At 53.4% G+C, this 26,917-nt stretch overlaps 1 protein-coding gene across 1 annotated transcript; it reads right to left on the reverse strand.

The window, feature by feature from the left end:
* Positions 1 to 40: 40 nt before the first annotated feature.
* On the reverse strand, positions 41 to 26,820 carry PLIN3 (perilipin 3). The gene is made up of 8 exons (XM_035287163.3): positions 26,761 to 26,820; positions 21,966 to 22,048; positions 18,686 to 18,884; positions 18,451 to 18,533; positions 13,165 to 13,450; positions 10,004 to 10,203; positions 8,132 to 8,257; positions 41 to 904 (listed from the first exon to the last, which is right to left on the reverse strand). The coding sequence occupies exons 2-8, from the start codon at positions 22,029 to 22,031 to the stop codon at positions 566 to 568; spliced, it is 1,299 nt and encodes a 432-aa protein (XP_035143054.3). The 5' UTR covers positions 22,032 to 22,048; positions 26,761 to 26,820; the 3' UTR covers positions 41 to 565.
* Positions 26,821 to 26,917: the final 97 nt, after the last annotated feature.

The raw sequence follows: 26,917 nt of genomic DNA on the forward strand, positions 1-26,917 counted from the left end.
ATGTGCACACACGCACACACACACGCACACACAGCCTGTATGCAGTTGTAGGTGAAGTTTATTAAGGCAATACTGAATGCCAGGGCATTTCAACAAGGCGTGCCGGACAGGCCCCAGCACCCTTCTGCTCTACAATGAAGCTCAGAAGCTCAGCGGTCCCTCCCGTCCCCAGGAGGCCCACTTAGGCCAGAAATCCAAGTCCACGCATTACAGGCTGATAGCCAGGGTCATCGGTGTAGACAAAGCGGGACAGAGACTATATACCCAATTTTTAACAAGGAAAAAAAAAATTCAGGTTGGGGGGCAACCTTTGTGAAAAATATTTTTCTGGATATCCCTTTCTACTGACTGATAGGGTGAGGCTCAGAATATGCTTCTTCCAAACTCAGAGGGGGTGAGAGGTTGGCCAGCGGGGTGATGGCCCAGTTTTGAGAGCCTTAGCTTCCAACTGACAGCACGGAAGAGCTGGGAGGAGGGCTTAGAAAATTGGTTTGAAATGGGCCCCGGATTGAGGACTCCAGAGCTGCAGCACAGAAATGGGGCTCCTGAGTCCTCTCCTTTCCCTCTACTTCTCTGGGGCTTTCTCAGTGATTCCAGGGGCAAAGGGTCCCACAAGCCACGTGACAGGTGTGTTCTGGGCCACGTATTCTACCATGTGGTCCAGGGCCTCACGGGCGCTGGCCACGCGCTCACGGCTCTGGGCCAGGATGCTGCTGGACAGGTCCTGGAAGGAGTGGATGCTGGAGAAGGTGGCTTGGAGTTCCTCCATCTGGTGGCGGGCCTGCTGCACCTGGTCCTTCACATTGCTGGGGAGGCCCTGGATGCTGGACCCCAGGGAGGTGCACGTGGCCTGGAGCTGCTGGGCAATGTCCCGGAACATGGTGAGAGCCCGGGACTCAACCTGCTGAGAAAGGAGATGGGGGCGCCAATCAGGACCATGTGTTTCAGGAAAGGCGACTGGAGCTGAAGTCAGGGAAAGGGAAGTTCTACCAGGAACCCTGGAGAAAACGTTTCCATAGGTGAAACTTTTTCTTTTTTTAATGGAGTCTCGCTCTGTCACCCAGGCTGGAGTGCAGTGGCATGATCTCGGCTCACTGCCATCTCCGCCTCCTGGGTTCAAGCGATGCTCCTGCCTCAGCCTCCTGAGTAGCTTAGAGACACGTGCCACCCCATCTGGCTAATTTTTTTGTATTTTTAGTAGAGACAGGGTTTCACAGTGTTAGCCAGGATGGTCTCAATCTCCTGACCTCGTGATCTGCCCACCCTGGACTTCCAAAGTGCTGGGATTACAGGCATGAGCCATTGTGCCCGGCATTTTTTTTTTTTTGAGATGAAGTCTTGCTCTGTCCCCCAGGCTGGAGTGCAGTGGCATGATTTTGGCTCACTGCAACCTCCACCTCCCGCGTTCAAGCGATTCTCCTGCCTCAGCCTCCCAGGTAGCTGGGATTACAGGCGTGCCACCATGCTAATTTTTGCATTTTTAGTAGAGATGGGGTTTCACCATGTTGGCCAGGCTGGTCTTGAACTCCTGACCTCAAGTGATCTTCCTGCCTCGGCCTCCCACAGTGCTGGGATTACAAGGATCAGCCACCACACCCAGCCTCTTTTCTTAAACAGAGTCTCACTCTGTCACCAGGCACCAGGCTGGAGTGCAATGGCGCAATCTCGGCTCACTGCAACCTCCGCCTCCCGGGTTCAAGCAATTCTCCTGCCTCAGCCTCCCGAGTAGCTGGACTACAGGCGTGTGCCACCACGCCCAGCTAATTTTTGTATTTTTAGTAGAGACAAGGTTTCACGATGTTGGCCAAGATGGGCTTGATCTCTTGACCTCATGATCTGCCCGCCTCGGCCTCCCAAAGTGCTGGGATTATAGGCGTGAGCCACTGAACCCAGCTGCCTCTTTTCTTTTAATTACAAACAGGATCTAGCTCTGTCGCCCAGGCTGGAGTGCAGTGGTGCAATCACAGCTCACTGCAGCCTCCAACTCCTGAGCTCAAGTGATCTCTGATTTCAGCCTCCTGAGCAGCTGGGACTACAGGCACTCACCACCATGCCCAGCTACATTTTAAAATTTTTCTGTAGAGCCAGGATCTCACTAACTTGCCCAGATCTTAAACTCCTGGGCTCAAGTGATCTGCCTATTTCGGCTTCCCAAAATGCTGGAATTACAGGCATGAGCCACTGCATTTGGGTACTAGTCAATTTTTTTTTAAAGGCATAGAAAATCACCAAAGAAGATACAGGGAGAGCAGATGAAAAGCTGTCTGACATTATAAGTCATTAAGGAAATGCAAATCAAACACGCCTGTAATCCCAGCATTTTGGGAGGCTGAGGTGGATGGACCATCTGAGGTGAGTTCAAGACCAGCCTGATCAACATGGTGAAAGCCCTGTTTCTATGAAAAATACAAAAATTAACCAGGCGTGGTGGTGGGCACCTGTAGTCCCAGCTACTTTGGAGGCTGAGGCAGAAGTATTGCTTGAACCCAGGAGGCAGAGGTTGCAGTGAGCCGAGATCGTGCCATTGCACTCCAGCCTGGGGGACAGAGCGAGACTCTGTCTCAAAAAAAAAAAAAAAAAACCCAACAAGGACATATCACTTCACAAACCTATTAGGATAGCTGAAAACGGTCAGATAATACCCACTGTCAGTCATGAGGTAGAGAAACTGGGCCGGGAGCGGTGGCTCACGCCTGTCATCCCAGCACTTTGGGAGGGAGGCCAAGGCGAGTGAATCACGAGGTCAGGGGTTTCAGACCAGCCTGGCCAAGATGGTGAAACCCTGTCTCTACTAAAAACACAAAAATTAGCCGGGCGCGGTGGCAGGTGCCTGTAATCACAGCTAGCTGGGAGGCCGAGTCAAGAGAATCACTTGAACCGGGGAGGTGGAGGCTGCGGTGAGCCGAGATCACGCCTCGCGCCACTGCACTCCAGCCTGGGCGACAGAGCAAGACTCCATCTCACAAAAAGAAACAAATGGTCAGATAATACCCACTGTGGGTCAAGAGGTGGAGAACCTGAAGAGTCATGCATTGCTGGTGGCACAGGCACTCTGGAAAACAGTGTAGTGGTTTCTCAAATGTTAAACCATAGAATTGTCATATGACTCAGCAGTTCTAGTTGTGGGTGTACGCCCAAGAGAAACGAAAGCAAAGGTCCACACACAAGGACGTGCACACGGGCAGAGCAAAAAGTCCACTGGCTCAAGCGTGTTTCGGTTGATAAATGGATGAACAGAATGTGACCCATCCATACAAGAGAATGTGACTCAGCAGCCATGGAGGAACAGCATGGAGGAACCCTGAGGACGCCACACTCAGTTCAGGAAGCCAGACACAAAAGGTCACCCAGGGCCGGGCCCGCAGTGGCTCATGCCTGTAATCTCAGCACTCTGGGAGGCCGAGGCGAGCAGCTCACAAGGTCACGGGTTTGAGACCAGCCTGGCCAATATGGTGAAACCCCGTCTCTACTAAAAATACAAAAATTAGGGCTGGGTGCGGTGGCTCAAGCCTGTAATCCCAGCACTTTGGGAGGCTGAGGCGGGTGGATCACGAGGTCAAGAGATCGAGACCATCCTGGTCAACATGGTGAAACCCCGTCTCTACTAAAAATACAAAAATTAGCTGGGCATGGTGGCGCGTGCCTGTAATCCCAGCTACTCGGGAGGCTGAGGCAGGAGAATTGCCTGAACCCAGAAGGCGGAGGTTGTGGTGAGCCGAGATCGCGCCATTGCACTCCAGCCTGGGTAACAAGAGCGAAACTCCGTCTCAAAAAAAAAAAAAAAAGGCCATACAGTGTGTAATCCGATTTCTATGAAATGCCCCTGACAGGCCCATCCACAGAGGCAGGAAGTGGATGCGTGGTTGGGAGGAGGAGAAAACGGAGAGACTGCTGATGGGGAAAGACTTTCTTTTTAGGGGCGTGAGATGTGATAGTGACCGTCACGCAATGCTAAGAACTACTGATGTGTATGATTAAAAGGGTGACTTGTGTAACATGCAAATGATACCTCAGTAAAACTGCTGAAAAACAAAAAGTAGAAGCCAGGCCGGGACAGTCTAGAAGAACTTTCTAGGCAGAAGTTGTAGACCACTGGGGGAGAGCACAGTTGAAATCAGAGAGCTAGGAAATGTCCTTGAAAATTTACTCGGCCAGGCCGGGCGCGGTGGCTCAAGCCTGTAATCCCAGCGCTTCGGGAGGCCGAGGCGGGTGGATCACGAGGTCAAGAGATCGAGACCATCCTGGTCAACATGGTGAAACCCCGTCTCTACTAAAAATACAAAAAATTAGCTGGGCACGGTGGCGCATGCCTGTAATCCCGGCTACTCGGGAGGCTGAGGCGGGAGAATTGCCCGAACCCAGGAGGCGGAGGTTGCGGTGAGCCGAGATCGCGCCATTGCACTCCAGCCTGGGTAACGAGAGCAAAACCTCCGTCTCAAAAAAAAAAGAAAATTTCCTCGGCCATGGAGTGAGATGAGCACAGATAGGACTTGTGACCAGCCTGGCCCACATGGTGAAACTCTGTCTCTACCGAAAATACAAAAATTAGGCCAGGTGCGGTGACTCACACCTGTAATCCCAGCGCTTTGGGAGGCCAAGGCGGGTGGATCACTTGAGGTTAGGAGTTCGAGATTAGCCTGGCCAACATGGCAAAACCCTGTGTCTACTAAAAACACAAAGAAAATTAGCCGGGCGTGGTGGCAGACGCCTGTAATCCCAGCTGCTTGGGAAACTGAGGCAGGAGAATTGCTTGAACCCGGGAGGCGGTGGCTGCAGTGAGTAGAGATCATGCCACTGCACTCCAACTTGGGTGACAGAGTGAGACTCTGTCTCAGAAATAAATAAATAAATAAAAACAATAAATAGAAAATACAAATACAAAAAGTAGCCAGGGCCAGGCGTGGTGGCTCATGCGTAATCCCAGCACTTTGGGAGGCCGATGTGGGTGGATCATCTGAGGTCAAGAGTTCGAGACTAGCCTGGTCAACATGGCAAAAAGCCATCTCTACTAAAAAAAACACAAAAATTAGCCAGGTGTGGTGGCATGCGCCTGTAGTCCCAGCTACTCGGAAGGCTGAGACAGGAATATCACTTGAACCCAGGAGGTGGAGGCTGCAGTGAGCCAAGATCATGCCACTGCACTCCAGCCTGAGTCAATCAATCAATCTCAATCAATCAATCAATCATTAATTGATCTGGGGCCAGGCATGGTGGCTGATGCCTGTATTCCCAGCGCTTTGGGAGGCCCAGGTGGGAGTACTGCTTGAGGCCAGGGGTTCAAGACTGGCTTGGGCAACACAGTGAGATCCTGTCTCTACTAAAATTTTTTTTAAAAAATTAGCCAGGTATGGTGGCATGTGCCTGTTCTCCCAGCTCCTCGGGAGGCTGAGGTGAGAGGACTGCTCCAGCCTGCACTGTGCAGCCAGTGAGCTGTGATGGCACCACTGCACTCCAGCCAGGGCAACAGAGAGAGACCCCGCCTCAAAAAGAAAGAAATAACAAAGAAGGCCGGGCGCGGTGGCTCACGCCTGTAACCCAGCACTTTGGGAGGCCAAGATGGATGGGTCACGAGGTCAAGAGATCGACACCACCCTGGCTAAGACAGTGAAACCTCATCTCTACTAAAAATACAAAAAATTAGCTGGGCGTGGTGGTGCACGCCTGTAGTCCCAGCTACCTGGGAGGCTGAGGCCGGAGAATTGTTTGAACCTGGGAGGCGGAGGTTGCAGTAGGCCGAGACAGATTCTCCCTCTGTCACCCAGGCTGGAGTGCAGTGGCATCATCTCAGCTCACAGCAACGTTCCCCTGCTGCTGGGGTTCAAACGATTCTCCGGAGTAGCTGGGCTTACAGGCACCTGCCACCAGGCCCGGCTAATTTTTTTTGTATTTTTGGTAGAGACGAGTTTTCACCAGGTTGACCAGGCTGCTCTTGAACTCCTGACTTCCAGTGATCTGCCCGCCGCAGCCTCCCAAAGTGATGAGGTTACAGGCATGAGCCACCGAAACTGGCCAAATTATAGGATATTTGCATCACTCCCCAAACCAAAAGAAACCCCGCCCCCATTAGCAATCACGGTACATTCCCCCCTTCCCCACCGCCCCTGGCAACCCACAAATCCACTTCCCGTCCCTGGATTTGCCCGCTCTGAGTGTTTCATATAAACAGAATCACATACTGTGGTGACCTTTTGTTTTTTTGTTTTTTGGGTTTTTTTTGAGATGGAGTTTTGCTCTTGTCGCCCAGGCTGGAGTGCAGTGGTGTGATCTCAGCTCACTGAAACCTCCACCTCCCAGGTTCCAGCAATTCTCCTGCCTCAGCCTCCCGAGTAGCTGGGATCACAGGCACCTGCCACCACACTGGGCTAATTTTTAGTATTGTTAGTAGAGATTAGGTTTCTCCATGTTGGTCAAGCTGGTCTCAAACTCCCGACCTCAGGTGATTCACCTGCCTCAGCCCCCTAAAGTGCTGGGATTATAGGCATGAGCCACCACACCTGACCTACGGTAGCCTTTTGTAATCTAGCCTCTGTCACTGAATGTGATGGTTTCAAGGCTGGTTCCCATACCACGTGCTCTATTCCTTTTCGTGGCTGAATAGTATTCCACTGGCACACCTTCTGTGGACGCATTCATCCGCCGATGGACACGGAGCGTTTTCCACTTCCTGGTTACTGTGAATCATGCTGCTGTGGACATTCACAGGTTTAGCACCTTTCATCTTGTTTTTCCTTTTGAGGTTCACTGTGCTGTCGAAGCTGGAATGCACTGGTGCACTTGTAGCTCACTGCAGCCTCAAACTCCTGGGCTCAAGTGATCCTCCCACCTTGGCCTCCCCAGTAGCTGGTTTTGCAGGTTTGTGCCACCATGCTTAGTTCATTTAAACATTTTTTTGTAGACATGGGATCTTGCTGTGCTGGCCAGGCTGGTCTTGGACTCCTGCACTCAAGCAATCCTCCTGCCTTAGCCTCCCAAAGTGCTGGGATTACAGGCGTGAACCACCGCACCCAGCCTATTAATTTAATCTCAACAACCCTGGAGGACGTCCTGTGTCTCATTTACAGATAGGGAAACCAAGTCCTGGAGAGGTTAAGCTGAGAAGCAGACCAAGACAGAGGGAGTATGGTTTGGAACGAGGCATGAGAATTGCATCAGGTGTGCATTTTTCTTTTTGACATGGAGCCTCACTCTGTCGCTCAACTGGAGTGCAGTGGTGCAATCTCAGCTCACTGCAACCTCTGCCTCCCGGGTTCAAGTGATTCCTGCGCCTCAGCCTCCTGAGTAGCTGAGATTACAGACGCCCGCCACCACGCCCGACTAACTTTTGTATTTTTGGTAGAGACACCATGCTTCACCATGTTGGCCACGCTGGTCTCTAACTCCTGACCTTGTGATCTGCCCGCCTCGTAATTTTTGTATTTTTTTAGTAGAGACGGGGTTTCAGCATGTTGGCCAGGCATGGATTTAATGAGACTGAAGTGTATGCTGGGACAGGCGGTAAGTAAGGCCCGTTTGAGGACACAAGAGGCCAAGGCTTGGGATTGAGTGGAGAGGCCGGAGAACACGAGTCAGAAGTTGCTGCTGGGACCCAGGTGGGTGCATATGAAGGACTCCAGGGGAAGAGAAGAATCCAGATTTAAGTTCAACAAGACTCAGCTTAGCATTTAGCAATGTGGTGCACTGCTGTCAAATACTCTCTGATTCAGAAGTCATCCAGATCACCTGAGGTCAGGGGTTCAAGACCAGCCTGGCCAACATGGTAAAACCCCATCTCTACTAAAAACACACAAAGATTAATTAGCCAGGGGCAGTGGTGGGCTCCTGTAATCCCAGCTACTCAGGAGGCTGAATTGCTTGAACCCGGGAAATAAAGGTTACAGTGAGCCAAGATCGCACCACTGTATTCCAGCCTGGGTAGTAGAGCAGAATTTAAAAAAAAAAAGGAAGAAGCCATACCCATGCATGCCCAAGACCAGAAATCAAGGCTGGCTTCCTGGAGGAGGTGTCATGGGCTCCTGAAAGCAGGTGAGGCTGGGGAAAGCATTCAAAGCAGGTGCGCCCATGAAGCAAAGGTGTAGAGGGCGGCATCGGGACTCCAAGTACCTCGGGCCACCCCACAGTCCCCCATAGATACCTCTGGCTTGGTCAGCTCCTTCTCGGGGCCCTGGAGCTGCTTCTGGTTCCAGCTGAGCCACATCTGGTGCAGCTTCTCCTGGCCTTCCACCAGCTTCTGATCAACGCTATGCTTGACATTTTCCATCTGGGGCAGGGGAGAGAGAGGTGAGGGAAGGAGGCCCCCCCTGGGAGAGGCGGGATTTCAGCGGGCACCCAGGGGATCCTTCAATCATGACTTACAGGACGGTCTAGAAAAGAGGAAGAGGGTTTCCCAGCTATGGTGATACTGTGAGCTCTGGGGTCTGTGGTTTGACACACTCATGTTCTGTGTGGTTGGTGCAGAGTGGCCGGCATCCCCTGTAGCTCCTCCCACTGGGTCAATTTCTCCTCTGTTTGCAATGGAGCCTGGACACGTGACTGGCTTTGGACAATGGGACATGAGCAGAGGGAACTAGGGAAGGCTTAAAAAGTGCTTGAGGCCGGGCGTGGTGGCTCACGCCTGTAATCCCAGCACTCTGGGAGGACGAGGTTGGTGTATCACTTTGTCAGGAGTTCCAGACCAGCTGGCTAACATGGTAAAACCTATTTCTACTAAAAATACAAAAAAATAGGATGGGCGCAGTGGCTCACGCCTGTAATCCCAGCACTTTGGGAGGCCGAGGCGGGTGGATCATGAGGTCAAGAGATCGAGAAAATCGTGGCCAACATGGTGAAACCCTGTCTCTACTAAAAATACAAAAATTAGCTGGGCGTGGTGGCGTGCGCCTGTAGTCCCAGCTACTTGGGAGGCTGAAGCAGAACTGCTTGAACCCAGGAGGCGGAGGCTGCAGTGAGCCGAGATTGCGCCACTGCACTCCAGCCTGGCGCCTGGCGACACAGCAAGACTCTGTCTCAAAAAAAAAAAAAAAAAAAAGTGCTTATGATGAAATACTATTCAGCCTTCAAAAGGAATGAAGCGGGTTCACTTCCACAATCCCAGTGCTTTGGGAGGCCAAGCGGGGAGGATCACTTGAGCTCAGGAGCTCCAGAACAGCCTGGGCAACACAGTGAGACCTGGGCACGGTAGCTCACACCTATAATCCCAGCACTTGGCCCAGTGTGGTGGCTCATGCCTGTAATCCTAGCACTTTGGGAGGCCAAGGTGGGTGGATCACCTGAGGTCAGGAGTTCAAGACCAGTCTGGCCATCATGGTGAAGCCCTATCTTAAAAAAAAAAAAAAAAATCCCAGCACTGTGGGAGGCTAAGGCCGGTGGATCACCTGAGGTCGGGAGTTCAAGACCAGTGTGGCCATCATGGTGAATCCCTATCTTAAAAAAAAAAAAAAAAATCCCAGCACTGTGGGAGGCTAAGGCTGGCGGATCACCTGAGGTCGGGAGTTCAAGACTGTCCTGACCAACGTGGAGAAACCCCATCTCTACCAAAAATACACAGAATCAGCTGGGCGTGGTGGCACATGCCTGTAATCCCAGCCACTCGGGAGGCTGATGCAGGAGAATCGCTTGAACCCGGTAGGTGGAGGTTTTGGTGAGCCCAGATCGTGCCACTGCACTTCAGCCTGGGTGACAGAAGGCTCCGTTTCCAAAAAAAAAAAAGGTGTGAGCCGCTGCGTCCAGCCCCAGACAGTGTGATCTGTGGCAGCAGCCTGAGCAAAGGTGTGTCCAACCAGAGACAGTGCCAGGAGCAAGCGGGGACGGCCCGCCAGCCTGCAGAAGGGTGAGCAAGCGGGGACGGCCCGCCAGCCTGCAGAAGGGTGAGCAAGCGGGGACGGCCCGCCAGCCTGCAGAAGGGTGAGCAAGAGGGGACGGGCCCGCCAGCCTGCAGAAGGGTGAGCAGTAGACCAGTGAGCTCCCAATGGGTGTCTGCTGTGGGGTGAAGCCCCGGGGGCCTCACCAGGCTTAGGGCCTGCGACAGCTGCAGCAGAGCCTCCTGTGCCCTCTGCCTGGTGGCCCGAAGCTTGCCCAGCGAGTGCTCGTAGGCGTGCTGCCGCAGCCTCTCCGACAGGGAGCCCAGACGCACGAAGTAGCTCTGTTCCTGCCGCTGCTGCTGCACGGACGCAATGTCGAAGCCATCCAGCGACGTGGCGATGCGGGCTGTGGGGAAGAGCAGCAGGGTCTCCGTGACACCAGGACATGCAGCTGGGCTTGTCCCACATGGGCGGTCCCAGGGATCACACTGTCCAGTTTCTTTATTTACTTATTGAGACATCGTTTCGCTCTTGCTGCCCAGGCTGGAATCATACCGTCCAGCTGATTGATTGATTGAGATGGAGTTTTGCTCTTGTCGCCCAGGCTGGAGGGCAATGGCGCAAACTCGGCTCACCGCAACCCCCGCCTCCCGGGTTCAAGGGATTCTTCTGCCTCAGCCTCCTGAGTAGCTGGGATTATAGGCGTGTGCCACCATGCCTGGCTAATTTTGTATTTTTAGTAGAGACGGGGTTTCTCCATGTTGACCAGGCTGGTCTCGAACTCCAAGCCTCAGGTGATCTGCCCACCTGTCTCCCAAAGTGCTGGGATTACAGGCATGAGCCACTACGCCTGACCTATGTTTTTTTTTTAAGACAGAGTCTTACTCTGTCGCCCCTCGGTTCACTGCAACCTCCACCTCCTGGGTTCAAATGATTCTCCTGCCTCAGCCTCCTGAGTAGCTGGGACTACAAGCGGGCACCACCACATCCATCTAGTTTTTGAATTTTGAGTAGAGACGGGGTTTCACCATGTTGGCCAGGCTGGTCTCAAACTCCTGACGTCAGGTGATCTGCCCACCTCAGCCTCCCAAAGTGCTGGGATTACACACATGAGCCACCGTACCCTGCTGATAGGCTAAGTTTCTTATTTGCAAAAATCCCAATCCCAGCACTGTGGGGGATAAGGCAGTAGGATCCCTCCAGCCCAGGAGTTCTTGATGACACAGGGAGACCCCATCTTTACAAAAAGTTAAATAAAGAAGAATTAGTTGGGCATGATGGTGTGTGTTTGTAGTCTCTGTTACTTGGGAGGCTGACGTGGGAGGCTCGTCTGAGCCCAGGAGTTCCAGGCTGCACTGACCTATGATTGCACCACTGCACTCCAGCCTGGGCGACAGAGTGAGACGCTATCTCTAAAAGAGAAAAACAAGAAAATGTGGCCGGGCGCGGTGGCTCACGCCTGTAATCCCAGTACTTTGGGAGGCCGAGTTCGGTGGATCACGAGGTCAGGAGTTCAAGACCAGCCTGGCCAACATGGTGAAACCCCATCTCTACTAAAAATACAAAATTAGCCAGGCATGGTGGCACATCCACCCATCCCGAGTAATCCCAGCTACTTGGGAGGCTGAGACAGAGCGAGACTCCGTATCAAAAAAAAAAAAAAAAAAAAAAAGAAAAATGTTTGCTACCCCCTGGCCTGTGGGGAAGTGATTTTGATAGTAACCCTCAATTTCCCCTTTTGTACCCCAGCCCTCGTCAGAGCTGCCTGAAGGGTGCTATTTGGAATAGTTTGTATCTGGAAAGTTATACAATAAATGTTCACTCTTTCATTATGTATTTACAGCAGATGATGGAGTTGGCGAGTTATAGTAACTATCAGGTTTCATCTCTAAAAGAATCCAGAAAAGTCGATCTGAAGAAGAACGTCAGGCCAGGCATGGCAGCTCATGCCTGTAATTCCAACACTCTGGAAGGCCACAGTGGGTGCTTGGCTTGAGCTCAGCAGTTTGAGGCCAGCCTGGCCAACACAGCAAGACCCTGTCTCTACAAAGAATTCTAAAAATTCTGTTTTAAGCCAGGTATGGTGGTTCACACCTGTAATCCCAGCACTTTGGGAGGCTGAGGAGGGCAGAGCACATGGTCAAGAGATCAAGACCATCCTGGTCAACAAGGTGAAACCCCGTCTCTACTAAAAATACAAAAATTAGCAGGGCATGGTGGTACATGCCTGTAATCCCAGCTACTCCGGAGGCTGAGGCAGGAGAATTGCCTGAACCCAGGAGGCGGAGGTTGTGGTGAGCCAGGATCACGCCATTGCACTCCAGCCTGGGTAACAAGAGTGAAATTCCATCTCAAAAAAAAAAAAAAAAATTTAATATGTTTTAAATTAGCCAGGCATGGAGGTATACACCTACTTTGGAAACTGAGGCGGGAGGATCCCTGGAGATTGAGGCTGCAGTGAGCTATGATCACACCACTGCACGCCAGCCTGGGTGACAGAACAAGACTCCATCTCAAAAACAAAATAAAATAGGCCGGGCACGGTGGCTCATGCCTATAATCCCAGCACTTTGGGAGGCCGAGGTGGGTGAATCACGAGGTCAAGAGATCGAGACCATCCTGGTCAACATGGTGAAACCCCGTCTCTACTAAAAATACAAAAAATTAGCTGGGCACGGTGGCGCTTGCCTGTAATCCCAGCTACTCGGGAGGCTGAGGCAGGAGAATTGCCTGAACCCAGGAGGCGGAGGGTGCGGTGAGCAGAGATCGCGCCATTGCACTCCAGCCTGGGTAACAAGAGTGAAACTCTGTCTCAAAAAAAATAAATAAATAAAAATTAAAAATAAATAAATAAATAAATAAAATAAAGAAGAAGATCAAATAAAGAGTGCAGGGAGTGCAAGTATATGACGGAGATGATGGAATGCCAGGGCTGTTGTCACAGTGAAGTGAGATCTCAAGTTTAGTCACATGTTTATGGGGGAGCGGAGAGAGCGAAGGGGGAAGAGGAGGGCTGGGAGAAGACAGGGCCGGTTCTACAGGGCCTTGTGGGCTGTGAGGAGGGCTTGGGTTTTGACCCCGAGGGAGGTGGGAGCCACGGGGGGCTGTGGGCAGAGGAGGGACAGGATCTGACTCAGGTGCTCACAGGCGCCCTCTGCTGGCTGCTGTGGGAAGGAGACTGTGGTGGGGGAGGGCGGGGGCTGGGGACCAAGACAGAGGGGACCCCCATGCTGGTGATTAGATTCCAAGATGCTGGGAGGGGTGGCAGGGATGAGGTGGCAGTGAGGGACAGACCCAAGGCCGACAGTGGCTTCAGGTCGGGGAGGCCCGGGGAGGGGTCCCAGAGCAGCCCGCTGGCCACACTCACCCAGCTCGGCGTCCGTGAGAGGCAGGTGGTTGTCTACCCACTCCTCCGACTTCCCCAGCACCGTGTCGACCCCACTCAGCACCATCTGGCCCACGCGGGAGCCCATGACCGACTGGACCCCGCCGGTCACTGCAGACTTGGTCTTGTCCACGCCGCTCTGCACGGCACCACAGGTGGCGCCCACCGCCTCCGACACTCGTGTGGTCACTGTGTCCTTGGCGCTGGCCACCATCTCTCGGGCCCCCGACACCTTGGACGACACAAGCTCCTTGGTGTCCGCCAGGACCTAGGAGAGACGGCACCATCAGCGTCTCTGCCTTCCTGCCACTCGTGGGCACCCCCCTGCTGTACCCTAACCTCTAGGGAGATGGAGGCAGGAAGCGCCATCCCCTCGGGCGACTCTGAGTCTGGAGTTGTGGTCATGAGCTCATATTCTACAGCCAGACTACTGAGGCTCCGTCCCTGGCTTGCTGCTTCTCAGCTGTGTGGCTTCAGGCAAGGCACTCTACCTCTCTGTGCCTAGTTGCTTTTTTCTTTTTTTTGAGACAGGGTCTTACTCTGTTACCCAGGCTGGAATGCAGCGACATGATCTTGGCTTACTGCAACCTCTGCCTCCTAGGTTGGAGCAATTCCCCTGCCTCAGCCTCCCGAGTAGCTGGGAGTACAGACACCCGCCACTATGCCGGGCTAATTTTTCTTTGTTTTTTTGAGACAGAGTTTCGCTCTTGTTGCCTAGGCTGGAGTGCAATGGTGCCATCTCGGCTCACTGTAACTTCCACCTCCCAGGTTCAAGTGATTCTCCTGCCTTAGCCTCCAGAGTAGCTGAATTACAGGCATGCACCACCATGCCCAGCTAATTTTCTATTTTTAGTAGACACGGGGTTTCACTACGTTGGCCAGGCTGGTCTCAAACTCCTGACCTAAAGTGATCTGCCCTCCTCAGCCTCTCAAAGTGCAGGGATTACAGGCATAAGCCCCCGCACCCAGCCTGGGGTTTATGTATTTATTTATTTAACTGTGTTGTTTTGGGTTTTTTTGTTTGTTTGTTTTGAGGCAGAGTCTCACTCAGTCGCCCAGGTTGGAGTGGAGTGGCTGAATCTCGGCTCACTGCAACCTCCACCTCCTGGGTTCAAGCCGTTCTCCTGCCTCTGCCTCCCGAGTAGTTGGGCCTAAAGGCACATGCCACCACACCTAGCTAATCTTTTGTATTTTTAGTAGAGACAGGGTTTCACCATGTTGGCCAGGATGGTCTCGATCTCTCGACCTTATGATCTGCCCACCTCAGCCTCCCAAAATACTGGGATTACAGGCGTGAGCCACTGCGCCCGGCCAAACTCTTGACTCTTTGAGAGACGCAATGCTCTCTCAGCTCTGGGCCCTGTGAGTTTTTTTCTCCTCTGGGAAGAGTTAACTTCCCCCAGGTTCTGAGGGACGGTGGTGTTCCCACAGCAGGCCAGGCACAGGGGCTCACACCTGTCATCCCAGTGCTTTGGGAGGCCAAGGCGAGAGGACCATTTGGGCCCAGAAGTTGGAGACTAGCCTGGGCAACATAGCAAGACCCCACCTCTACAAAAAAATACAAAAATAGGCTGGGCGCGGTGGCTCACGCCTGGAATCCCAGCACTGGCTGGGCATGGCTGAAGCGGGTGGTGGCTAACACCTGTAATCCCAGCACTTTGGGAGGCTGAAGCGGGTGGATCACAAGGTCAGGAGCCCTAGACAAACCTGCCAAGATGGTGAGACCTCGTGTCTCCTAAAAAATACAAAAGCCCGGCGTGGTGGCAGAGGCCTGTAATCCCAGCTACTCGGGAGGCTGAGGCAGGAGAATTGCTTGAACCCTGGAGGGCGGAGGTTGCAGTGAGCCGAGATTGTGCCACTGCGCTCCAGCCTGGGTAACAGAGTGACACTCTAGTCTCCAAGAAACAAAAGAGAGAGCTCCCAGCTGCTGCTCCGTTCAACGACCTTGAAGAATTCACCCTGAGCTTATCCCTTCCATAAACACAAGGAATGTTGGCCTCCCATGTGATCAGAAGGAGAGAAAGAGAATGCAGAGGCCTGGCCCTGAGATGGGGGCTCCTGGGCCACATTTCCCCGTCTTTCTGTGAACTCACCAGCATCCATCCTCCCTCAGCCAAGCCCACTACTGGCCTTTGAGGATAAGGGGCAGGTGTGGCCCGGCACAGTGGCTCAGGACTGCAATCCCAGCGCTTTGGGAAGCCGAGGCAGGAGGACAGCTTGAGGCCAGGAGTCTGCCTTTTGGTTTTTGTTTCTGAGATAGAGTCTCGCTCTGTCGTCCGTCCAGGCTGCAGTGAAGTGGCAGGATCTCGGCTCACCGCAACCTCCGCCTCCTGGGTTCAAGCAATTCTCCTGCCTCAGCCTCCCGAGAAGCCTGGATTACAGGCACGCACCACCACGCCTAATTTTTCATTTTTAGTAGAGACAGGTTTCACCATGTTGGCCAGGCTGTTATCAAACTCCTGCTCTTGTGATCTGACCGGCTGGGCCTGCTGAAGTGCTGGGATTACATGCATAAGCCGCCGCACCCGGCCAGCGCTGGGATTCCAGGCTTGAGCCGCCGCACCCAGCTACGAGTTTGAGACCAGCCTGGGCAAATAGCAAGACCCCATCCCTCCAGAAAATTAAAAAATTAGCCGGGGGTTGGCCGGGCGTGGTGGCTCACGCCTGTAATCCTAGCACTTTGGGAGGCCGAGGTGGGTGGACCACCTGAGGTCAGGAGTTCAAGACCAGCCTGGCCATCATGGTGAAACCCCATCTTAAAAATAAATAAATTAATTAATTTAAAAAAAATTAGCCGGGGGCAGTGGTGCACCCCTGTACTCCCAGCTTCTCAGGAGGCTGAGAGCTGGAAGGATTGCCTAAGCCTAGGAAGCCGAGGCTGTAGTGAGCCGAGATCACGCCACTGCACTTCAACCCGGGCAACAGAGCAAGACCTTGTCTCAAAAAAAAAAAAAAAAAAAAAAAGGTGCAAGTTGACACCTGCTCTCCTGCTCCCCAGCTGAGGCCATTTCTGCATAAACCAGAGATGAAATGTGACCGTGATGGTACAGCACAGCCCTCGCCCTCCCGTATGCAGTAGGCACTCAATAGCTGGTGGATGAATGAGCTGCCTGTCCCTGGAGGTGGTCGCAGGGAAAACCCAAGGATTCCGGGATGCGGGCTGGCTTGTCCTGCCCCCTACCCAGGGAGCACCTATTTCTGAGGCTACAGACCCAGGCACAAGCAGGGAGTGCCCCAGGGTGGCCCTCCCGTAACCACTGGGCAGAATCGGACATTGAGCACCGGAATACTTAATACGCAGCTACTCTGTGCCAGGCTGCCCGCTGGGCACTGGACACAGCCACAAAGCAGGCGGCCTGTGCCCTGGTCCCAGCTAGGGAGCCAAACAACAAGCAATTAAGCCTCACACTATCTGAAGGAGGTTTTTTTTGTTTTTTTTCCTGAACAGAGCCTTGCTCTGTCACCCAGGCTGGAGAGCAGTGACGTGATCTCAGCTCACTGCAACCTCTGTCTCCCAGGTTCAAGTGATTCTCCTGCCTCAGCCTCCTGAGTAGGTGGGATGACAGGCGCCCGCCACCACGCCTGGCTAATTTCGGTATTCTCAGTAGAGGTGGAGATTCACCATGTTGGCCAGGCTGGTCTCAAACTCCTGACCTCAAGTGATCCACCCGCCTCGGCCTCCCAAAGTGCAGGGATTCAGGTGTGAGTCACCGCGCCTGACCTGTGTCTAATTTCTTCATTCCAGGCTGTTATAGGTTGAATTCTGGTCCCCCCACCCCAAATTCACACGTCGAAGTCCTGATCCCCAGGGGTAAGAATGTGACTGCATCTGGAGACAGTCTTTAAAACATGCTGACCGGCCGGGCACGGCGGCTCGCACCTGTAAGACCAGCAGCTTGGGAGGCCGAGGTGGGTGGATCATCTGAGGTCAGGAGTTCGAGACCAGCCTGGCCAACATGGTGAAACCGTCTCTACTAAAAATACAAAAATTAGCTGGGTGTGGTGGCGCACGCCTGTAATCCCAGCCACTTGGGAGGCTTAGGCGGAAGAATTGCTTGAACCCAGGAGGTGGAGGTTGCAACGAGCTGAGATCGCGCCGCTGGTCCCAGCCTGGGCAGCAAGAGTGAAATTCTGCTCAAAATAAAAAAGATAAAGAAAGCGAGGCCCAGAGAAGCAAAGCAGCCTGAGTGCCACCCAGCTGCTGAGGGCAGGACAGTTTAGCACGTGGTGTTTTGACCTTTTCTGATTAACAAAATAGTTACAGGGTTGGCACCAGCCTCTGTGAAGGGCCAGATAGTGAATACTCTCAGTACTGTGGGTCACAGTGTCTGTCACAACTACTCACCCCTGCCATTGTTGGGTGAAAGCAGTCATAGACAATATGTAAATGAGCATGGCTGTGTGCCAATAAAACTTTATTATTATTATTATATTTTTGGAACAGAGTTTCCCTCTTATTATCCAGGCTGGAGTGCAATGGCGCGATCTCGGCTCACCACAACCTCCGCCTCCTGGGTTCAGGCAATTCTCCTGCCTCAGCCTCCCGAGTAGCTGGGATTACAGGCACACGCCACCATACTCAGCTAATTTTTTGTTTTTTTTAGTAGAGACGGGGTTTCACCATGTTGACCAGGATGGTCTCGATCTCTTGACCTCGTGATCCACCCGCCTCGGCCTCCCAAAGTGCTGGGATTACAGGCTTGAGCCACCGCGCCCGGCTGAAAACTTTATTATAAAAACAAGTGGTCCGGGTGCAGTGGCTCATTCCTATAATCCCAACACTTTGGGATCCCATGGTGGGTGGATGGCCTGAAGTCAGGACTTCAAGACCAGCTGGGCAACAGGGCGAAACCCCGTCTCTACTAAAAATACAAAAAATTAGCTGGGCATGGCGGCACGTGCCTGTAATCCCAGCTACTCGGGAGGCTGAGGCGGGAGAATTGCCTGAACCCAGGAGGCGGAGGTTGCGGCGAGCCGAGATCGCGCCATTGCACTCCAGCCTGGGTAACACGAGTGAAAACTCTGTCTAAAAAAAAAAAAAAAAAAATACAAAAACTGGCTGGGCATGGTGGCGGATGCCTGGCTGGCTTTGCAATTATTCCTCCAGCTGCCCAGTGGGGATTGGATTTGGGGTGGGGATGGCAAACGACAGGAGAGGGACCAGGGAGGATGCTACCACGCTTTCTACTTAAGATGGAACCAGAGCTCTCTACAACCAAGCAGGTCCCCGTCTCGGCAGTGCCCCCGAGGGCAGACATCCTACGTTACCTTCTCCGTGGGCTGCTGCAGGATGGGGAGGTTCTCCTCCAACTTGTCCAGCCCCCTGTGGGCTAATTCGCTGGCTGACGCAACTACCAAAAAACACATTAAGCAAGATGCAAATGTGACTGTTGGAATGTCACCTAGTGCAACGGGCCAGGACTGAAAACTGGGCAGACCCCCTACCCCCAACCCGGGGAATCAGCCAGGAGCGGGGTTCAGTGCCCTCTGGGACTTCACCCACTCTGTGGCTCCAGCTTGGAGAGGATGGGCTGAGCCCCGCTGACAGCGACCGCCGTGAGGGTCCGCACTCCCTTCTCTGCCGCGTCACAGACGGTCTTGACATGCGGGTGGCTGTCCTTGGTGGAGGCATAGGCCGCGGACACCATGTCACAGGTGGAGCTGATGAGGGGCATGTTGGCCACGCGGTCCACCACACTTGGCTACAGAAGAGAAGCGGCTCAGGAAGACCGGGCGGGGAAAGATGGGGGGCTGGGCAGGAAACTCGGGGTGCCCTGCAGTTTTGCTCTCCCTCTTGGCTGCCAGACGGCTCGGCTCACCCCACACGTTGCATTCCAGGTGGGAGCACTAGCCAGGAATCTTGGGATTTTGTCACATGCTTCCTTTAACACAGCCTATGGATGTGCGTCTGCCCTTTCTGTTTTTTTGAGATGAAGTCTTGCTCTGTCACCAGGCTGGAGTGCAGTGGCACAATCCTGGCTCTCCGCCACCTCCGCCTCCCAAGTTCAAACAATTCTTCTGCCTCAGGCTCCTGAGTAGCTGAGATTACAGACATGTGCCACCACACCCGGCAAATTTTTATATTTTTAGTAGAAACAGGGTTTCGCCATGGTGGCCAGGATGGTCTCGATCTGTTGACCTCATGGTCCACCTGCCTTGGCCTCCCAAAGTGCCTGGATTATAGGCGTGAGCCACCGTGCCTGGCCTGTGAGCCTGCGTTTTATCCCAGCCATGTGCCAGGTGGTGATAAAGGACAAGAGTCCCAGAGCTTGGCTGTTAGGCAACTATGCCACCTTGCTCCCGGCCGAATAAACCCTCCTTCCTCCTGTATTCGGTGTCCGAGAGACCCGTTTCCCGCGGCCGCTCCTGCTACATTTTGGTGTGTTGGCCGGGAAGCGAGTCTCAGATAGCAGACGCCGGGAAAAAGTCTCTTAGGTGGTTCCCCTAGACCTGTGGAGGAATCCTGCTCACTGGAGTGATGCACCCTGAGAGCGCTCCCGGGCAGGTATTTGCCCGGTGGAAAAGCCTCGCCAGAGCGGAGCAGGGAGGTCCCGCAGTGTGGATCCACCCAGTGGCTGAACACCGAGGAGGAACGAGCATTTGGGGAAGTCCGGACCACTGAATTTGGTAAGATTGAACCCGGGAAAGTAGCCCACCCCATTATGGGTGGAAGGGTGGCCTGATCACCCATGGGTGCCAGATCGGCACTTTGGAAGGTAGCTCTCTCTGTAACTAACCTTGGAAGGTTTTGAATTGGGAGGAGAGCAATCGGATGTGTGTCTGTGTGTAGATGTGTCCAGCCGGGCTCATCAGTCGTAAAAGGTATCGGGCCCATTGGGAAGGGCCTCATGCGCTGAGCAATTTGTAACAATTAGAGACAGCCGGCCGGGCGCGGTGGTTCACGCCAGTAATCCCAGCACTTTGGGAGGCCGAGGCGGGTGGATCACGAGGTCAAGAGATAGAGACCATCCCGGTCAACATGGTGAAACCCCATCTCTACTAAAAATACAAAAAATTAGCTGGGCATGGTGGCGCACGCCTGTAATCCCAGCTACTCGGGAGGCTGAGGCAGGAGAATTGCCTGAACCCAGGAGGCAGAGGTTGCGGTGAGCCGAGATCGAGCCATTGCACTCCAGCCTGGGTAACAAGAGCGAAACTCCGTCTCAAAAAAAAAAAGAATTAGAGACAGCCACAGAAGGCTGAGTGAAGAAGGCTCTGGGCGTGGATCTGGCCACTGCGCTCCAGCCCAGGCGACAGAGTGAGACTCCGTCTCAAAAATAAATAAATAACACAAAAACTAGCCGGGCGTGGTGGTACATGCCTGTAATCCCAGCTTCTCAGGAGGCTGAGGCAAGAGAATCATTTGAACCCAGGAGTCAGAAGCTGCAGTGAGCCAAGATCGCACCACTGCACTCCAGCCTGGGCCATAGAGTAAGACCCCATCTCAAAAAAAATTGTTTTTAAGTTTTAATTTTTTAGACACAGCGTCTTGCTCTGTCACCAGGCTGGAGTGCAGTGGCACAATCATAGCTCACTGCAGCCTTGAACTTCCTGGCTCAAGCGATCCTCCCACCTCAGCCTCACAAAGTGCCAGGACTACAGGCAGGAGCCACTGCGCCTGGCCCGAGTTCTTGTTGTTTTTTTCCTAACAACTTTGAGACATAATTTATACCCAGTAAATGTCACTCTTCATAGGCATACAATTCTGTGGTTTTAAAATATACTGACGCTTAAGCCCAGGAGGGTGAGGTTGTGGTGAGCCACGATCATGCCACTGCACTCAAACCTGGGTGACAGACCAAGGCCCTGTCTCAAAAAAATAAAATACAGGCCAGACACAGTGGCTCACATCTGTAATCCCAGCACTTTGGGAGGCTGAGGCGGGCGGATCACTTAAAGTCAGGAGTTCAAGACCAGCCTGACCAACATGGTGAAACCCGATCTCTACTAAAAATACAAAAAGTAGCCGGGTATGGTGGCGGGAACCTGTAATTCCAGCTATTCAGGAGGCTGAGGCAGGAGAACCGCTTAAACCTGGGAGGCAGAGGTTGCAGTGAGCTGAGATGGCACCACGGCACTCCAGCCTGGGCCACAGAGCGAGACTCCATCTCAAAAACTATACATATAAAATAAAATTTGGCTGGGTGCGGTGGCTCAAGCCTGTAATCCCAGCACTTTGGGAGGCCGAGGCGGGTGGATCACAAGGTCAAGAGATGGAGACCATCCTGGTCAACATGGTGAAACCCCGTCTCTACTAAAAATACAAAAAATTAGCTGGGCATGGTGGCGTGTGCCTGTAATCCCAGCTACTCAGGAGGCTGAGGCAGGAGAATTGCCTGAACCCAGGAGGCGGAGGTTGTGGTGAGCCGAGATCGCGCCATTGCACTCCAGCCTGGGTAACAAGAGCAAAACGCCGTCTCAAAAAATAAAAATAAAAAATAAATAAAATAACACGAGGAGGAGAGATTTGGAGTGGAGATTGTCTTCCTCGGAGGTCCCGAAGAGAAACTTCAGAGATGAGGATGATTTGGCTGAGGGGTTGGGAGGGCAGGTAGTTTCAGACAGAACCCTGTCCCCCTGGGCCCTCCCAGGGCCTTTGAGATTCGCCCGCACCGAACCAAGGACACCAGTGAGTGGTGTGTACCCGGCTGAGGAATAAATCCCTCTGGCTCCGTGAGCTGTGGGCAGATCCCGGGCTCCCCGCCAGAGCACCTTGGCGTGGCAACCCTCACTGCACCCGAGTCACAGGGTCGAGGCAGTCCCTGGTCCCGGTCCTTCCTCACCTGCTGCACCGGTTCTTCCGCTGTCACCTGGGTGCTGGCATCAGCCTCCGCCCCGTTGGCAGACATGGTCTCGGCAGCAGACACTGTGGACAGAGGAACAGATACAGCCTGCCTGGCCCCACCTTCCAGGAGAAAGTCCAGGCTCACACTGCAGCTGGAAGACAGGGTTCACAGCTGCCCACCAACACCTCACAGTGACTTACAGCCATGCCTCTCAGTCCTTAGCAGGCACAAGGGTGACCTGTGGACTTCGTTCTTACTAAGTGCTGATTCTGTAACTTCTTTTTTTTTTCCTTTCTTTTTTTATCTTTGGAGACAGAGTCTCACTCTGTCGCCCAAGCTGGAGTACAGGGGCACAATCTCGACTCACTGCAACCTCTGCCTCCTGGGTTCAAGCGATTCTCCTGCCTCAGCCTCCCAAGCAGCTGAGATTACAGGTGTGAGCCACCATGCCCGGCTAATTTTTGTATTTTTAGTAGAGACGAGGTTTCATCGTGTTGGCCAGGTTAGTCTCGAACTCCTGATCTCGTGATCCGCCCACCTAGGCCTCTCAAAGTGTTGGGATTACAGGCGTGAGCCACCGCACCTGGCCCTTTCTTTTTTCTCATTAGAGATGGGCTTGGCCAGGCGCGGTGGCTCACACCAATGATCCCAGCACTTTGGGAAGCCAAGGCGGGCAGATCACGAGTTTGGGACCAGCCCACCAACATGGTGAAACCCCATCTCTACTAAAAAAAAATATAAAAATTAGCCAGGCATGGTGGCACCTGCCGGTAATCCCAGCTACTTGGGAGGCTGAGGGAGGAGAATCCCTTGAACCCAGGAAGAGGTTGCAGTGAGCCGAGATGGAGTCAAAAAAAAAAAACAGGCATCATCTTGCTCTGTCACCTAGGCTGGAGCACAGCAGTGCAATCAGTCACAGCTCACTGCAGCCTCCAACTCCTGGGCTTGAGGGATCCTCCTGCCTCAGCCTCCCAAGTCACTAGGACTGCAGGCACCTGCTACCACCCGTAATTAATTTTTTCTTTTCGGGCCGGGCGCGGTGGCTCATGCCTGTAATCCCAGCACTTTGGGAGGCCAAGGCAGGTGGTTCACGAGGTCAAGAGATAGAGACCATCCTGGTCAACAAGGTGAAACCCCGTCTCTACTAAAAATACAAAAATTATCTGGGCATGGTGGTGCGCGCCTGTAGTCCCAGCTACTCGGGAGGCTGAGGCAGGAGAATTGTCTGAACCCAGGAGGCAGAGGCTGCGGTGAGCCGAGATCGTGCCATTGCACTCCAGTCTGGGTAACAACAGCGAGACTCCGTCTCAAAAAAAAAAAAAAAATTTTTTTTCTTTTTGGTAGAGATGGTATCTTGCTATGTTGCCCCGGCTGGTCTCAAACAATCCTCTTGACTTGGCCTCCTAAAGGACTGGCATTACAGGCATACAGCACCCTGCCCTGCATTTTTCAAAGGCTCCCAGGCGGTGCTGACACAGCTGGTGCCTGGGATACATGTCAGGGAGCAAGGCTTGGGAACAGCCCTTCCAGGGCTCACTTGTGTCACCTGTACTCCAGAAAGCCAGGTGTGACCTAAAACCTCTGCAGAGGACAATTTGCCAATCGCTGTCACATTCCAAGAGCCATCTTCCCCTTGACCCAGAAACCTCACTTCGGGGAATATCCCACACCTGGATTTCCACATGGGCAGAGGTGTGTGGACCTGCCACAGTGTGAAACTGGAAACAACGTGGGTGCCCAGCAGAAGGGGAACAGGAAAATAGTAAGTGTTGGCAGGGTGCAGTGGCTCATGCCTGTAATCCCAGCACTTTGGGAAGCTGACGCAGGTGGATCACCTGAGGTTGTGAGGTGATCAGGAGGGCGAGACCAGCCTGACCGACATGGAGAAACCCCATCTCCAGTAAAAATATAAAAATTAGCTGAGTATGGTGGCTAACACCTGTAATCCCAGCTACTCAGGAGGACAAGGCAGGAGACTCACTTGAACCCAGGAGGCAGAGATTTTGACGAGCCAAGACAGCGCCACTGCACTCCAGCCTGGGAAACAAGAGCAAAACTCCCTCTCAAAAAAGAAAAGAAAAGAAAAGAAAAATAACAAGTGTACCCCAATGCAGTGGAAGAATGAGATTTAAATGTAAGTGACACGGGCCAGATATGGTGGCTCACACCCATAACCCCAGCACTCTGGGAGTCCAAAGCAGGAGGATCATCTGAGATCAGGAGGGTGAGACCAGCCTGGCCAACATGGTGAAACCCTGCCTCTACTAAAAATACACAAATTAGCCTGGCATGATGGCACACACCTCAAAGTGTAATAATCCCAGCTACTTTGGAGGCTGAGGCAGGAAAACCTCAGCTGAAACCGGGAGGTGGAGGTTGCGGTGAGCCGAGATAGCACCACTGCACTCCAGCCTGGGCGACAGAGCAAGACTCCGTCTCAAAAAAAAAAACAAAACAAACAAAAGACTAAATGTAGCCTATAATCCCAGCACTATGGGAGCGGAGTCAGTTGGAGCACGAGGTCAGCAGTTCAAGACCAGCCTGGCCACCATAGTGAAACCCTGTCTCTACTCAAAATACAAAAATTAGCCAAGCATGGTGGGGGGCACTAGTGAGCCCAGCTACTTGGGAGGCTGGGCAGAAGAATCACTTGAACCTAGGAGCGGGAGGTTGCAGTCAGCCAAGATCATGCCACTGTACTCCAGCCTGGGTGACAGAGAGAGACTCCATCCCAAAAAACTGGGCTAAAGGTCGTGGCTGCCTCACAGACTGCTTTCCTGGGGAATTCTGGTGTGAGTGTAAAAACCTGTGACCTTGACTCTGAGCATTTCTTCCCAGTGGAAAGAGGCCCAGCCTCCCGGCAGCTGTGCTTTGAGGTTTCCTAAGCAGAACCCAGCAAATGACGTTTTTGAGAGCACTAGATCTGGAGTCCAGCCTGGGTTCTCTTTTACTTATTTATTTTTCCTTTTTGTGTGTGTGTGTGTGATGGAGTTTTGCTCTGTCGCCCAGGCTGGAGTGCAGTGACATGATCTCGGCTCACTGCAACCTCCGCCTCTGGGGTTCAAGAGATTCTCCTGCCTCAGCCTCCTGAGTAGCTGGGATTACAGGCTCCCACCACCATATCACGGTAATTTTTATATTTTTAGTAGAGGCCAGGCTGGTTTCAAACTCCTGACCTCAAATGATCTGCCCACCTTGGCCTCCCAAAGTGCTGGGATTACAGGGCATGAGCCATCATGCCCAGCCCAGTCTGGGTTATAATCCCAGCTTGCCAACTCACTAGGAATAGGAGCTTGGGAAGGCAGCATTCCCTAGAAGCCTTGCTTGCCAGATCTGTGAAATGGGTACAAGTGTCTCACAAGAGCCAAGGGTCCCTGTGAAGCAGAGGAGACACTGCTGTGCCTGGCACACAGTAAGTGCTCCATAAACCGTCTCACTGTAGCTGAATGCAGTGGCTCACGCCTGCACTAAGGGAAGCAAGGTGGGCAGATCACAAGGTCAGGAGTTCAAGACCAGCCTGACCAACATGGTGAAACCCCGCCTGTACTAAAAATATAAAAATTAGCTGGGCATGGTGGCGAGCCGTCATCCCAGATACTCAGGAGGCTGAGGCAGGAGAATCGCCTGAGCCTGGGAGGCAGGGGTCGTAGTGGGCCGAGACTGTGCCACCGCACTCCAGCCTGGGTAACAGAGCGAGACTCCGTTTCAAAAAAAAAAAACAACCCATCTCACCACACTCCATGGACAAAGGGGTGAAGCCAGCCAGGAACGCGCTTCCTGCTAGATACAAAAGTCCCCCAACTGGGAAGTCAGGTGAGGAGACACACCTACCTCTCAGTGACCATTGCCTAATCTATTCTTCTCCTCACTTCCTGAGCTCACCTGGGCAGGGGGCCAGGTAAGCAGGCATCGAAGTCCTAGCCTCAAGAGATTCCCAAGTCCCACTTAGGACTCAGGCAGCTTCCTCCCGTCCCCTTTGTCCACCATGACCTCCTGGAACTGGTTTAAACAAGAGCCGCCATTGCAGAAGTCTACACCCACTGAAAGCCTTGGGGGTCAACGACCCGTTTGGCCGCTGGCTGCAGAAGGGGAGCGCCAGGCCAGACACGGCCATCCAGCAACTTCCCGGCATCCTAAGACTGACTTCCAAAATTCCAAGAGCCCCAGGTCCCACTGCCAGGCCCGGTCGGGACTAGAACCCCAAAGGAGTTAAGGGTATGCCTTCCTACTTCTAAGCCACCTCGCTGCCACGCCCACCCGAGGGAAGGCGGCAGGATTTGCGCAAGACCTCCCCGGAATCAGCTGGGGGCGCCAGGAGCTGGGGCAAACCCCCGGTGGCAAAACCAACGGTAGGGGAGGTGGCTTTCCAGTGGGGGGGTGTCTCCGAAGACCCCGGAAGGGAGGGCGGAGTTTCTGCCCAGAGGAGGAAACTAGCCAGCAAATTGCGTTTCCAAAAGCAAGCACACTGTTCAAAATTTAGAGAAAACCTGGTGGTGGGGGCGGTATTTAGCCCACCCCCCACCATAGCACCCCCTTCTAGGGCTGTGCCCTTTCGCCCCTCAAAGTCCCAGGAAGTGAGAAGAGACTTTCAAAGTCTGAGCTGCGCAGCCAAGTTAGGTTTTTTTCTGGGGGTGGGGGGGTGATCAGCCCGGGCTGAAGACCCCTCCCCAGGCCGCAGACTCCAGCAAATCCCACTCCCAGAAAGGCCCTCCCCGACCCCTCCGCCCCTGGGGTGCTCAGGGTTCGGTGGATTCCGCACCCCCAGCTCAACTGAGGCGCCCCCGCCACTCACCGCGGTCAGCGGGACGTCCCAGGCACAGCGGCCACGACTTAAAAGACCAGCCTGGAAACCGTCCGAGCCGGGCCGGGGCTGGCTTTTACCCCGTGGTGCGGTGGGAGGGGGGGCGCCCGGGAGTGACGGGTCAGAGGACCAATCAGGTTGAGGGAAT

This window comes from Callithrix jacchus, chromosome 22 (genome assembly GCF_049354715.1).
Source record: "Callithrix jacchus isolate 240 chromosome 22, calJac240_pri, whole genome shotgun sequence".
In the NCBI taxonomy this organism is placed as follows: Eukaryota; Metazoa; Chordata; class Mammalia; order Primates; family Cebidae; genus Callithrix; species Callithrix jacchus.

What these genes read in the sequence shown, in the direction of transcription:
- PLIN3 (XM_035287163.3), bottom strand. Translation starts at nt 22,031, where the DNA reads ATGTCTGCCAACGGGGCGGAGGCTGATGCCAGCACCCAGGTGACAGCG. An exon ending in CGGAAGAACCGGTGCAGCAG is followed by an intron (nt 18,885 to 21,965) that starts GTGAGGAAGGAC and finishes TCTCTTCTGTAG; the next exon opens with CCAAGTGTGGTGGACCGCGT. An exon ending in TCTCACGGACGCCGAGCTGG is followed by an intron (nt 10,204 to 13,164) that starts GTGAGTGTGGCC and finishes TCTTCCCCACAG; the next exon opens with CCCGCATCGCCACGTCGCTG.